At 32.9% G+C, this 14574-nt stretch overlaps 1 protein-coding gene across 4 annotated transcripts in view; it reads right to left on the bottom strand.

Moving 5' to 3' along the window:
* The window catches only part of PHIP (PHIP subunit of CUL4-Ring ligase complex), a 131716-nt gene that overhangs the window by 113821 nt on the left and 3321 nt on the right, over nucleotides 1–14574 (bottom strand). For all 4 annotated transcript variants that reach the window (XM_072832280.1, XM_072832277.1, XM_072832275.1 and 1 more), the window contains exons 5-6: nucleotides 1652–1802; nucleotides 1467–1565 (exon numbers count right to left, since the gene is read on the bottom strand). In XM_072832280.1, coding sequence (XP_072688381.1) covers nucleotides 1467–1565; nucleotides 1652–1802 — 250 coding nt within the window. The remainder of the gene's footprint in view (nucleotides 1–1466; nucleotides 1566–1651; nucleotides 1803–14574) is intronic.

Raw genomic sequence — 14574 nt, 5'->3', positions numbered from 1 at the left:
TTTTAAAAGTTGTTCTTTATATACAGATTACATATAGATATTATTATATAACAAAGACACTTAGGCTGAAAACAAAATCATCCACGATTCCCATCATACAAATAGGATACCTTTGAAAAGTAGGACAGAGAAAACAAATCAGAATACATCACAGAGACAAAAAGATGCAAATCATAAAAGAGAAGGTGATAAAGAAGATAAAGTAAAAAAAAGTCTGGCTCTATTCAACTGGAGTCCCAAAGGGAAGAGAACAGAGCAAAGATGGTATTGTCTAAGACAAAGGCTGAGAATTTTCCAATGCCAGTAAAAGACAATTACAGATTCAAGAAACCCAATGGATCTCTAACAAGATAAATTTTCAAAAACCCTACTGACACCAAGACATATCATAGACAAACTGCAGAAAACCAGCAAGAGAGATCACCTTCCAAGCAACTAGTTAGAGATATAAACCCACATATATCAATTATTACATATATAAGACAAAATGCTCTACATAAAACATAAATATTGCCATACTGTATTTTTAAAAAGCCACTTCTACACTATTTTTAAGATATGGAAAATAAAAGAACAAAAAAAGGTTAAAAAGTAAAACAACGAGAAAAGGTATACTATATAAACATTAAGCAAAAGGCAAAATTGTAATGTTGATCAGTAAACTTATCCAGAAAAGGAAGAAATAGGATTTGGATAGGTGGAAGAAGGAGAATACCACTCCTGAAAAGGTAAAAGTGGGGGGTGGAAGAAGAGACTATAACTAAAACATGAAAGTCACTGAAAATTAAATTTAGACTGGTGCTAGAGGAAGTATGACAACATTAAAATATCTTATCCTCTTTTACTACCTTGAACAGAACAACATAGCAGGGTAGAACTAAATAAGATTCATATTACAGTGCTCTAAGTATGACCTGGAAGGGAAAGAGGGAGAAGACACTGAAAGCCTAAGATTAGTTTGGAAGACGCTACTACATACAGTGATCCAGGTAAGACAAGGGCCTAGTAATAGAAAAGATAGAAGAGATAAAGGAATGAATCTAGGAGGTATTTCAAGAGGAAACCTAGCTATATCAGTTTTCCTTCGAAATTGTAAAGGGAAAAGAAAAATGCACTATGCTTTATAAAAAAAATAACCGAACTATTTTTGTTTTCCACCATTTTAACTAATTTGTACTACGATAGTCATACACAAATCAATCTCATACATTTTAAGAAACATTTTTTGTAAAGATAAACCATCGACAGGCTAGTTAGCCTACATAAGGTACAATATGAACAATCCATAATTACACATGACTTCTTCACTATTAACATTACTGACACAGTAAAAAATCTGGTATCTTTTTCCTCTTTGAATGCTAATGCACATAATATGAAATTCTCTTGAAGTAGCTAAATATTTTTATTTTTGAAAGCTCTTTACCAAGAGAATATCAACTTGGTAATGAACTCAAACAACTCACCAATGCTGGGTGGGCTACCATAGTTAATTGGTGACTCGGGTGGTCTTCCACAATGCAATGCAGCCAGAGCAGATCCTTTCCACACAACATGCTTGCAACCTATTAAAACACATATTTTTAAGGATCCAAAGATAGGACATACACACAAAAAAGAATGTCTAAATCCTGTTAGAAATTTTTCATACTTTTATTTGTGCGTAGCAAGGACTGTCTTCCAGCTCCTAATAAAGTTTGTACTCCAGGAACACTTTGTGGAATTTCTTGTTCAAGAAGAGGTCCTAGCCGATGACATATTTGCAGCAAGTGATCAGGTGCTAAATGTCTGTAATACTTCACCTATTATGTAAAAAACATAAAATACTGCTAAATAAGATGACATAGTTTCTTTATCGTAAATAAGATATACTTTAAAAAACAGTAATTTATTCTGGCTAGTCAACATTTCATTTTACTTAGGGTAAAAAGTTCATGCTTATTCTGTGCAACCACTGGACTTAATAAAATCGTTATCCCAACCACCACTGAATTCATTTAGGAGAAAAACTGCTGAAGAATTAACATAAGTAAATATATCCAAGCAATAAATTAGCAAATTCTAGTCAATTCAAATAATGAAGAAAAAAATATATAGCATTATAACCTAAAATGATGATGTTGTAGTTCAACAGTTTAATTTTGAAAAACTTTAAGCAAAAAAGTCATCCAACAATAAAATACAATGAATGTTTTGGATCCTTTACATTATAAAAGAATTATCTCCAGAATAATTAAGGATAAAAAAACCTTAATAGCCCATGTCCTCATCACAAAATTTAAAAACACTTATATAAGCCTCTATGAAGAATTCTGTAATTTATTCACAACAAACCTTTGTAAGAAGACCAAATTCCAACTATTCATTTAAATAAGTCTCAACTGGCAACCCGGGTGGCTCAACGGTTTAGCGCCGCCTTCAACCCAGGGCCTGATCCTGGAGACCCAGGATCAAGTTCCACATCAGGCTCCTTGCATGGAGCCTGCTTCTCCCTCTGCCTGTGTCTCTGCCTCTCTCTCTATCTCTCTGTGTCTCATGAATAAATAAATAAAATCTTTTTAAAAAAAATGTTTCAACTATAAAATAAATCTACCTACTACAAAAAGTTTGGGCACTTTTGGAACAACTTAAAACACTGCTTAATTTATGCTAGCATTGGAAACCAAGCTATGAAATTCTAATGTTTTTATTATCCATCCTAAAAGTCTTTTCAAAGAATCTAAAGAGAATCAGAGGAAAAAGTTACACTATTTTAATCACTTTATAGCTACGTTATCAAGTCATAAAAATTTTCTCAAGGTACTATCTAAACAGTTTAGCGGTTCTCAAACGGAGTTCTGGGAATCCCTGAAGGTTTCTGAGGTAAAAATCATGAATACTAAAATGTTATTTTGCTTTTTCACTCTCATGAGTGTATGGTGGATTTTTCCAGGGGCCACATGACATGGGATATCACAAAAGACTGAATGAGGCAGCAAAAATAAGAATCTCTCTATTTAGCCAGACATTAAACATTCCCCAAAATGTAAAACAATGATTTTCTTCATAAATTTGTTTTGGAAAATAATTACTACAAAAAATGTTGCTTATATTAACATGAAATGAGCTTATATTATTTAAATGAAATTTTAAAATTTGTTTCTTTTTTAAAAAAGATTTTATTTATTTATTTATTCATAGAGAGAGAGAGAGAGGCAGAGTCACAGGCAGAGGGAGAAGCAGGCTCCATGCAGGGAGCCCAATGCGGGACTCGATCCCAGGTATCCAGGATCACACCCCGGGCTGCAGGCGGCGCTAAACCGCTGTGCCACTGGGGCTGCCCTTAAAATTTGTTTTTAATCTTTAAATGATAAACAGATTATAATCCATGTAAACAAAGAAAATTCAATGATTTTTATTAATATAAAGGGGTTCTAAGGCCAAGTGTTTGAGAACTGCTACTCAAGTTCACATAGTAATAGCAATTTTAGTATGAATTCCCTGTAAGACTGATTTAGGAAGGGAAGTAAAGGATTAAATCATTTCATTCCATCTTGCAGTATCTGCTATACTGTACCAACAGAAGAACTTTAAGGTAATTTTTAAAAAGTTAGTGAGGGGTGCCTGGGGGGCTCAGTCGGTTAAGCCTGTTTTCAGCTCAGGTCATGATCCCAGGGTGCTGGGATCGAGCCCAGCATGGGACTCCCTGCTCAGCGGGGAATCTGCTTCTCCCTCTCCCTCTGTCCCTCACCCTTACCTCATTTGTGAAAAAGTTAGCCAATACTCATCCTTCTAAGCTAGAGCCAATTCGGAGAAACCAACCTTACTTTTTAACATAATATGTTGCTGTCATAGAGACAACACGGAGCCACAGTGTCACACTGATAATTTAAAGTAATACAGAATGTGGCATACAGTAGATGGTCAGTAAGTACTAGTGAAATGAATATTTGAGAACAGAGGTTCTAATACAAATTATAAATACTACATTATGTGCTACTGAAAAATCCTGATAAATCTATTTGCTTTTTTTTAAAAAATCTATTTGCTTTTGTTTAATGCAATTCCCAAACTTGTTAAGCTACAGACTCCCTTTTCTCAATATCATTTTGACTAAAAACATACTCTTTAAATACCAGTATGCTTAGCTAAGTAAAAAACCATTTAGAAGAAAATATACCAAAAACAGGATTTTTTAAAATTGTATTTATACTTTTCTCTAATCTTCCCTAAAATAATTTACTCTAGAATAAAATTTAAATATTTATAGGGTCCCTTCCAGCTCTAAGTTATATATAATTATTCTGATGTGCTTTCTTTACATTGATCTAAATTCCTTTCAAAAATTTTACTTTAATCATAAAGTTCATTACTTATTAACTTTAGTTTTGTGATTATCCTGTTTTAGAGTCTCTTTGCAAAATACATTTCCACTAGTGAACCTGAAAATCCTTACTGAGGAATCCTTACTGAAGAATTCATAAAATATTATGAATCCACTTTTTCAGACTTAGTCTTTCCTTGGTGTATTTTTCAAAATCAACTTTCATTTTAAAGTTAGAAGAGATACTTTCAGTTCTTAAAATCCTCAGGCTTTCTGGCTTTTGAGACTTTATACAAGCTGATCCCTCTGCTGGAAATCTTTTCTTACCCATCCACTTCCCCATCTCTATCTCCTTCATGTCTCAGTCTCACTGCTCTCCATGAGCTATTATTTACAGTATCTCTGCCCCTTCTTTTTGGACATTCTATCTCTGTGTTTCTATAGCACATTATACTCCTTCCCAAAACATTCTTAACCTCACTCACCACTGCTCTATAGTACTTTTATCATATTAATTGTTCTTAATATATTTTGATATCTAGATCTCAGTGGGAATCTAATGATAGCTATGATCCTTTTCCCCAAAAATACACATATACAGGCCCTAACTGTCTTGCCCTGTTTTGGAGGTTCCTAAAACCCCTCCAGTAAGATTGCTAATTTCTGATCCTTGACCTACAAAAGAAGACATGGGATTATATCTTGTTTACCTATCTACCCAATGCTTAACATAGTACTTGTAGTTAAGTGTTTATTTCCTCGGTAAGTGAACACATGACAATATGCAGTAACTACTGACTTTTCTGATTCTATCTAGCCATTAAGTGGCAAAGTTCTCAGGGTCCAGGATCCCAGAGCCCAGTTCCACATTCTATTTCATCTCACTCAATACTCTCTCCTTGAACAATTATTATACCAATGATTCCCAAATTTGTGTCTATAGCCTATGTTTGCATATCAAACTTCCTTAAGACATCTCTCTTTGGAGTCCCAAAGCCTCCTCAACTCAACATAATGCACAAATGGACTCATGATAGTGTTAACATGCCCCCTCCCGAAATGTTTCCTACCTTGGCAAACAACACCATCCATCTGTCCATCATCTATCCATTATCCAAAAGAAGTCACTTTTTTTTACTGGGCCTATTCCTCCTTTCCACCTCATTCCCAACATCCAAGGAGTCACCAAGTTCAACTGATTTTCCCTTCCTATTAAACTCATCTACCCCTATCAACATAATAATGACCCAATTGCAAATCATCTTTGCAATAAACTCCCATCTTTCTCATATCCACTCATGCCTCCTACCTCATTCTATTCTATAATCCCTTCTATTCCAAACCTATTCTCTATATTGCAACCATAATGCTCTTTCTAAAACCTTTATCTCGTCAAATCACCCTGACTTTAAAAACACTTCAGAGATTTTCCTTGCTCTTTGGCGATCCAACTCCTTAGCATGGTCTACAATTCCTAAAAGGCACATATGGTCCACTCATATTCCTTTGCTTCATATGGCACATTCCAGCCTTACACGCTCCACCCCCTACTTTCCACATTTAGACATACTAGCCATCCTTCAGGTTCTTTACCTGCACTCTCCTGTCAGGCTTTACCCCTGTGGTGCACACTCTAATTTCCCTACATCTTCTTGCCCAAACTACTCTTCTTTGTGCTTCAGATCTTCCCTTCAATGTAACTTCCTTTATTTCTTTTTACCTTACCAGTCTAAGTATGTTATCTTGGGTGCATGCTCTCGGTGACTCTTCCAGTTTATGATCATACATTTACCAATTTTATACCAGCTTATGATTATACATTTGGAAGTTTAATAATTTAATGCTTTTCTTCTCAATTTGGGAGTATTAACTAGAAGAAAGTAAGAACCATGTCTCATTTTGGTCCCAGCTGCATCATATACACAACATTCATATATATATATATATATATATATATATATATATATATATCCACACACACACACACACTTTTAAAAACCAATGAAAACTTTCTTTTGCCACCTCTTGAAAACATTATTCTTAATTATTATTAATCCATATCGCTATGATCAATAAAATGGATTTTAAGAAATTAAAATACTTCAGGTAGCCCAAGTGGCTCAGCAGTTTAGCACTGCCTTCAGCCCAGGGCCTGATCCTGGAGACCCAGGATGGAGTCCCATGTCAGGCTCCCTGCATGGAGGCTGCTTCTCCCTCTGCCTGTGTCTCTGCCTCTCTCTCTCTCTCTCTCTCATGAATGAATAAATAAAAATCTTTAAAAAAAAAAAAAAGAAATTAAAATACTTTAAAAATTAAAATGGTTCATTTATGGCTATACAGATACAATTTTTAACTTTCAAAGTGGTAAGAACACCGTATCTTTAATTTTATAGCTTAAGATTTTTAGTTTGAAAGGACTTTTATTTATATATACTAGCAAATAACTAAAAGGAAATTAAAATTAAAAGGGAAATTGGAAGTGATATTTTAACAAAATTCCTTACCCAAAATGTCTATATGTGGATTCTCAGTAGCTGTTTGTACACTATTCTTAAAACAAAAAAACACTAATTCTAATTACTACTGATTACTTTCCATAACCAGTGCTTTTATTTTAAGACATTCAACACATAAAAAATATGACCAAGTTAAAAGTTAACTGTGATAAATATTAACACTATCATAGCTAACACATACTGACTGTACTCTAAATGCTAAGCCTTGTGGTAAGCGTAGTTAAGTTATACATACGAAAGTTCAGCTCATTATTTTAACAACCCCTAAGAGATTCTACCTATTTTTTCCATTAATAAAGAAATTTTTGTACAATAAGAAAAACAAGGTTCCCAAGATCATAGACATTTAGTGGATGATAGAAATAAGAGTCTAACCAAGATAGTGTAACTCCAGCCCTCATTCACACTGCCTATAGCACCTACTGCCTCAAATATATATCTCAATATTGAAGCTAAAAAAGAGACATTTTGAATAGTTTTCAACAGACATTAACCTGAGCCAGAAAAAGAAACATTCTAAAATTCTTTTTCACTACTAAGCAAACGAGTACAAAAGCATAAATTCCAATAGGTAAAGGACACTTATAGGTAAACAACTAAGGATAGAAAATAAAACTACAATGATAGGGTGACAACCCTACACATTATCTCCCACTGTGGCTAAAGGAAATCAATGTGATCAAGCCTACTTTTCTCAGTATTTCTAAGATTAAAATTTTAAACTTTTAAAGTCACAAAGTATAAATAGATTAAATAATCAAAGGATTAATACCATAAGATTTATGATTACTATTCTTAGAAAAGAAAAAAATGCGTATTTATCATCTCTGCTCCATTTTTAAATTTTCATAAACATGTCATCTTCTCTAACACTCAGATATAAGAGCCTGCTTTATGGATACAAACTCTGACGCCGACCCCTGGAGATTCACTCCTACACTAGAGGGTTAGTCAGAGCTTTTCTAAATTCATATCCCCAACCCCACCTCCAATCTCATTTGAAAATCATTTGAAATAGTAACAATAATCTCTGCGCTGTCCATAATTAATGGTTAAAACCTGAATTAAAGGTATCCCTTTGTAAATATGTTATCTAGAGCAGAGGTCAGCAAACATTTTCTATGAAGGGTTGGACGGTAAATATTTTAGGCTTTAGAGGCAACTAACTGTTGTATGTATTTTTTTTTACCAATTCTTTAAAAATGTACTACTTTAGCTTCATGGTCTTACAAAAATAGGTTTCCTACATGATTGACCTGCAGCAACCATAGTTTACCAATTCTGATTTAAACAATTCTCGGTTTTCTCAATGTTTCCAGTGCGGGGATAACAGAATTCTGTTAAGGACACAATCATGCCTTACCATCTTGGCCCAAATTATAACCCTGTATCACTCCTTTCTCAGGTTGATATAAAACATTTCTAGAATCATCAATAACAATTAGAACAACAAAATCCTCTTCTGAAAATGTGAACCATAGCAAGGAACAAGAAAAGCCTGAGCTCTTTGAGTCGTTTACTTTCCTGCATCTTTAGCTAAAACAATCCACTTCTGCTTGTGATGCTACTTCATATAAATAGCAGCTCTTCCCAGCCAAGAAAAGGCTGCCATTGTCAATGGAAATTATCATTAAAAGGTAAATTTTATCAGCAGGAAGAAAATACAAAAAATTTGGAAGCCACTGTATTCCATCAGACACAATGTCGTTAAGAACACTACTCAATTTTTAAAGAAAAGGTCAGTAGTTTGATTGAGAGCTCTAAAGTCAAACAGTCTAGGTTTAAACTTTCAGAGTTCGGGGAAAACATTTACTCTACGTCTCAATGTCCTCATCTGCAAGACGGAGACTTCCAAGTCACCACCTTAGGGGGTAGTCATAGTAGGTGAAGAAGCGTTGGCTGTCACTTTAATTATACTCCACATTACATACTACATGTTGCTCCTTCATGTTGAAAATCTTTCTAGACCTACACAGGAAAAAAAACATTTTGGAAATCTTTTTAAGGACATTGCTAAAATGAGGTTAGAGCAATAGAATTCATTAAACTACTTGATTACCTGTGCTAACTAGAAATGTCAGTCCTTCTTTTAGCATATAATTAAGGAAGTCCCTATAAAAATAAAATCCACCAAATATTTAGCACGACTATATCCTGAACACCTGATTGGTTTTAAAAATGTCCGTTTTTCATATCTGTTTCTCAAATTTTTTCCAATCTGAAAAACTGAGTTCTAAAAGGTCAGCTTAATTGAATACATTTTCTTACTTTTATAATTATTCTAACATATATTCTATAATTTAAAATCATAAATTTAAAAAATCTTATTTGCTATTAAAAATTCTCTAAGCCTATTTTTAAAACCAGATCTCAAAATCTCAAAACTTTAAACTTGTAATTATAAATCTCTTACCATTATTCCAAAGTATATGTTAAATTACATCTACAATCTTTATTTATTTTTTAATATTTATTTATTTATGATAGAGAGAGAGGCAGAGACACAGGCAGAGGGAGAAGCAGGCTCCATGCAGGGAGCCCGACGCGGACTCGATCCCGGGACTCCAGGATCATGCCCTGGGCCAAAGGCAGGCGCTAAACCGCTGAGCCACGCAGGGATGCCCACATCTACAATCTTTAAAAGCAAGTTTACATATTCTGAGCATTTTTTAAAAAATATAAAAGCTTTCCACATTAAAAAAATATATAGAATACTTACTTTGTGCCAAGTATTCCTAAAATTTATCTTCATAAGCAAATAAGGTTAAGCATTTTCCCCACTTCACAGATAAAGGAAACTGAAGTCCAAAGGTTACAGTTTCTGTGAAGTCATACATTAAGAGTAGGAGAAATTCGTAATCAAACCTAGGTCTCTTGATTCCAAAGTTACTGTTATTTTCATTACATTACAATTTCCTTCTCAAAACCGTAGTTCCGGCCCACGGTCATACAGGTCTTATAATTACAAACTTAATAGGATCTACATAACCATTTTTCAAGTCAAAAACCTCTAATCTTGGTAACTATTCTCAGAAGGGCCCTTACACGCTTATGATTTCTTTATAATTAGAAGTATAATAAAATTAATATAGAACCTTATTAAGTGTCAAAATTAATCTTGGTGGTCTATTTATTCTTAATTAACTATCAATAAACATGCTTGAAAGACTGTATCTTCTATTCACAATTTAGTTAACCACCTAAGAATTCATTTAGATAATTCAGCTACTATCATCAACACAGTTATCAATACAAATCTGTCTTTTAAAGAATATAGTGCTCTTCTAAATCTTATTCATCACAATCTGACTATACTTTGCTAAAAACAAACAAAAAAACTCACCCACTTTAACCAGAATTTAACCAGGTCTCCACAAACCACAAAGGATGTTCTATAAAAATTAATTTAAAGCACCATAAAATGACAAAACTTAACTTTTTAAAATAACACATTTTGAAGTTTTGTTTTTAAATCAAATATTTTCTAAACAAAATTTGTGCAATAAGAAATCCTTTTTAAAACATTGTTTACCAAAATATAAAAATCAAATATGAGATTCTGTTGGCAAAATTATTGTCTACCAATTTAAAGATGGAAAATTCTTTAACTGTTTACTCTTAAAATGCCCATATAAATACTCTTAAGAGAACGACCAGTTTCATTTTTAGTAATGTTTCGGTTTCAAACACTGCACTAGAAATAACTAACACCACACATACAATGGCAGTGAAGTTGTTTTAAATAAGTATCTCCAAATTGCTTAAAATTAGTATTTCCTCACCCAAAATCTAAACCAGAATCAAATGACACAAGGCAAATACTTCTCGCACTTATACTATAACCTCTGCCAAGACAGTCTATGTGCCTGTTCGCTACCTGATAGAGACCAAATGGGTCATGCCACCATGACCATGGGCCATCTGGAGTCTAGAATACATGGATTCTTTACTTGCTTCTTTGGCAGCAGGCTGCCATTATCCATGCTACCACAAATAACCTAAGCTTTGCACTATAAATCTCATTCCTTTTACAATTTAGTTTTAACTTAAGCAGAAGGTGCATCAGATCATGTTACTAAACTACATTTTCTTAATATCAAAAACAACTCATCCAATCAACCATACTTTTCCTTAGCTATGATTTCTGAACTCAAATAGGCTGCTTCTGTGTGTTTAAGGCAAATAAGGGTGGACCTGCTTCACACTTGATGACTCCCTTCTCTGTAGTGACCAAAGGTTCTCACCTATTTCTCTCTTCTACATAACTGTTTTTTTTAGCACACTGATGAATTCTCAGATTCTATAGAGAAAAGAAATACTATCATTTTCTCCAGTCTGTTGTAAAATACTGACAATCTTCTATATTCCATATGCTCGGTAACATATATTTACTCATTCCAAAATAATTTATTAATTTTCACAAGTTACTCATAATTGTACCTATAACATGGCTTCTCACAAACAAAATAAAAATTGATCATCTTTACACATTTTATATTTATTTCTAAAATTTTACATTCAGTTCCTATTATATATTAGCCCTTATTACTTTTAATATAATTACAAAAGCAACTTAAATATCTTAAAAGAAAAATACACTAAAAAAAAAAAAAAAAACTCTCATTTTAATCCCTGACTTCCTTGAATTAAAAGTTCATTAAAATGGATACACTTAATACTCTGTTAACTTCCACTTTGCTTGGTATTACAGATACTCTTCGGTGAATTCAGAAACTTACACAATAAAAAGAACCTATCTAATATTATTTGTCCAGAACAAGTTGTGTAGGATACAATTTTATTTGCTACAAGTCTGTAGTGACATGAGATAACTACAAAATTTGGGGGAAAAAAAAAAAAAAACAACTGCAGTAGACCAGGGAAGGAGTTTCTAGATTAAAGACGACAACAACAACAACTTGTGGTCTGACAAAGAAATTGAGTTGATTAAAAAACTGGCATTCATAGGATTTATTTAACCTAGTGCTCACTTAGATTAATTCAAAAGAAGTCTGATTAAGCTCTGTTTAAAACAGAATCTTTAGGCCAGAACGACACATCTCCTCTCTGACAATTTAAAAAATACAAAGTAAAGAAATTTTTTAAAATAAATAAATAAATAAAAATACCATCTCTTGAGTTTAAAATTATACAAATCTTTGAACAGAAGGAGAGAAGCAACAGCCAAGTTTCCTCACATTCCTAAATGTCATCTGATTACCAAAAGATACAAAAGCTTCATATATTTTCTAATCAATTTTAGATATTTCAACCACCCAAACATTTCTGTGTTAATTATTTCACAAAAACAGTCATAGAATCCCTATACAGACGACCGAAATTTTTCTAGAATTCTATCCATAATGCTTTAAAAATTATTTATTTTTAGCATTTATTATATTGTTTCTTTGTATCTTAGGCTTAACTATTTCATCCTTGGATCTACAACATAATTATACGAATAGTATCTTCTGAAGGTTTAAAGCAGGTTTTTTTTTTTTTACACCGCAGCTGCTATGTTCAGAAAATCACGCACACTTGTTTCTGGAATAACACTTTCTCTTAAACTTTAACGCATTTATAAAGCTGTAACTGGAAACTTTACTACCATGACCAAAGTTCTGATAATAGCAAACACAAACTCTTAAGTAGTGCTTGATCTGTCCCAGTTATCACTCACAGAATCCTACAAATTAGGGGCTATTATTAGCCCATTTTACAGACTGAGAAACAGACTCCTGTAATACTATTCAGCTTTGTAACAGTCATGTAAAACGCCATTGTGTAGTTGGGGATGGGATAATCCAACTGCCCCTTATTTTCAAGCCACTTTACAACTATTCAGGAACATAAAGAATTTAACAGGTACTTATTCCATTTAAAAATCTTTCTAAATGCCTCAAACTTCTTAAAATAATGCAAGGGTAAGAAGGATGAAGTTTTGCCTGTTTCAGCCCTTCAGCATGTAGCATTTCTCTAACACATAACATTGTATTGTTCATTATAAGGATTATGAGATACTAAGGTCCTGTTTCAGAGACTACCAAGCCAAGCTTATTATTTTACTGACACTCTATTTAAAAAGGAAATGGTAACTATAATATGTACATTCACTTCGTTATTTGCCACTTCTCATTCCCAAAATTATACTGTTTAGTTTTAAAAGCACTATATTGTTTTTAATATAGGACAGCAACACCTCATTCAAAAGCATGTTATTTTTTTTCTAACACTTGTCCCCTAACTTTCACATTAATCAGTGTACTCTAAATACACGCACACTTAAGATACATACTTAAGTATATCCTATTCATGTTTTTTTTTCTCTGAGTTTAAGACCAACAATAATTTATGAAAACTAGTACTTAAACCATGGAGTGAAACATACTAATTACAGAGTAAAGAGGCAGTCTACAATGGTTAGTGTCTCAAAAATATTCATCTATCTCTAAGAAGGTATGCTATTACAACCTAAGAATGGCATCATAAAAAGCACTTTTACAATTTTCTAATCTGCATGTTTTCTCCATATCTACTTTTCTGTGTTTTGGATAATCAACAACAAAATGAAGAGTTGAGCTTTTAAAGACAATGTATCACTATTTCTAGTTCAAAATCAGATTTTCAGATCAGAAAAATTTGAATTCCCTTATTTTACAAATGAGGGAGCCCAAAGAAATTGCAAACTTGCTTGAGGTAACCTGTAGGCTGACCATCAGCAGGACTAAAATCACAATCCTCATCTCCTGACTCCCAATCCTATCACTTGAATAGAAAGGCCTCTAATAAGTGGAATGATTTTAGGAACAGCAAATACCGCTACAAAAATTAAAATAAGAATTATATTAATAAATTCCGCTACAAAAATTAAAATAAGAATTACATCATATTAATAAATTAGCAAAACATGAACACAGTTCAAAAAAAAAAAAAAAGAAAAAAAAAAAGCCTTGTAAGCAATAAATGTAATCAGAATCCCGTATCTGGTAATAATGTTAAAAATTCTGCCTCAGAAGCACGCGATCACCACTAATTAAGGTGATAACTAGACAGCAAAACTTAATAAACTAACTAATTTCACTATTCAAATAGAAATAAATGATAAAGCTTTCTCTTTGGTCCAAAAATTAGTTGAGTTTTCCTGTTCTGTAAGAAGTTTGGCACATGTGCATGGCTCCTTCTAAAAAATAAGAATCCTGATGAAAGCTTATAAGCCCTCTTGCTTTAAAATAAATCTGTATTTAAAAATATAAAATCTGCCTAAACATACACCATAAGAGACAAACCACTTAACTTTCTATCACATTCTACTCAACGTTAAAAATGTTTTAAATCTTTAGATAATACAATCATGTTTTACAATAACTTTATCAATCACTTGAAAAAAGCACATCATTTTTTTTTCTTCTGTAAGCCTTTAAAACTGCTCTTAAAACTCTACTTTCTTCTTGGTCAAAACTCAATCACTGTGATTTTATTTGTAGGCTACGTACAGATGCTGACCTATGCTTGTTTTTAAGCTTCCCAAGTACAATTATACACCATCCTAAACAGTTGTAATTTGAGGTTTTCTAGAAATTTCAATCTGACATATACAAATTCTTCCATTTAAAATATTACTCAATTTATCAGTTAACGTAGTAACAAATTTCCAGGTACAGGGAGACACTACGGAAACCACAAACAATAGTTATTATTTTGGTTTCACTCATCAAAATAAACTTAAAACCAATGTTGCGCAAATTCAATTTGAAG

Source organism: Canis lupus, chromosome 7, assembly GCF_048164855.1.
Source record: "Canis lupus baileyi chromosome 7, mCanLup2.hap1, whole genome shotgun sequence".
Taxonomy (NCBI): domain Eukaryota; kingdom Metazoa; phylum Chordata; class Mammalia; order Carnivora; family Canidae; genus Canis; species Canis lupus.
The sequence above is the reverse complement of the archived record's forward strand: the minus strand, read 5'-3'. Positions and strand labels throughout refer to the sequence as shown.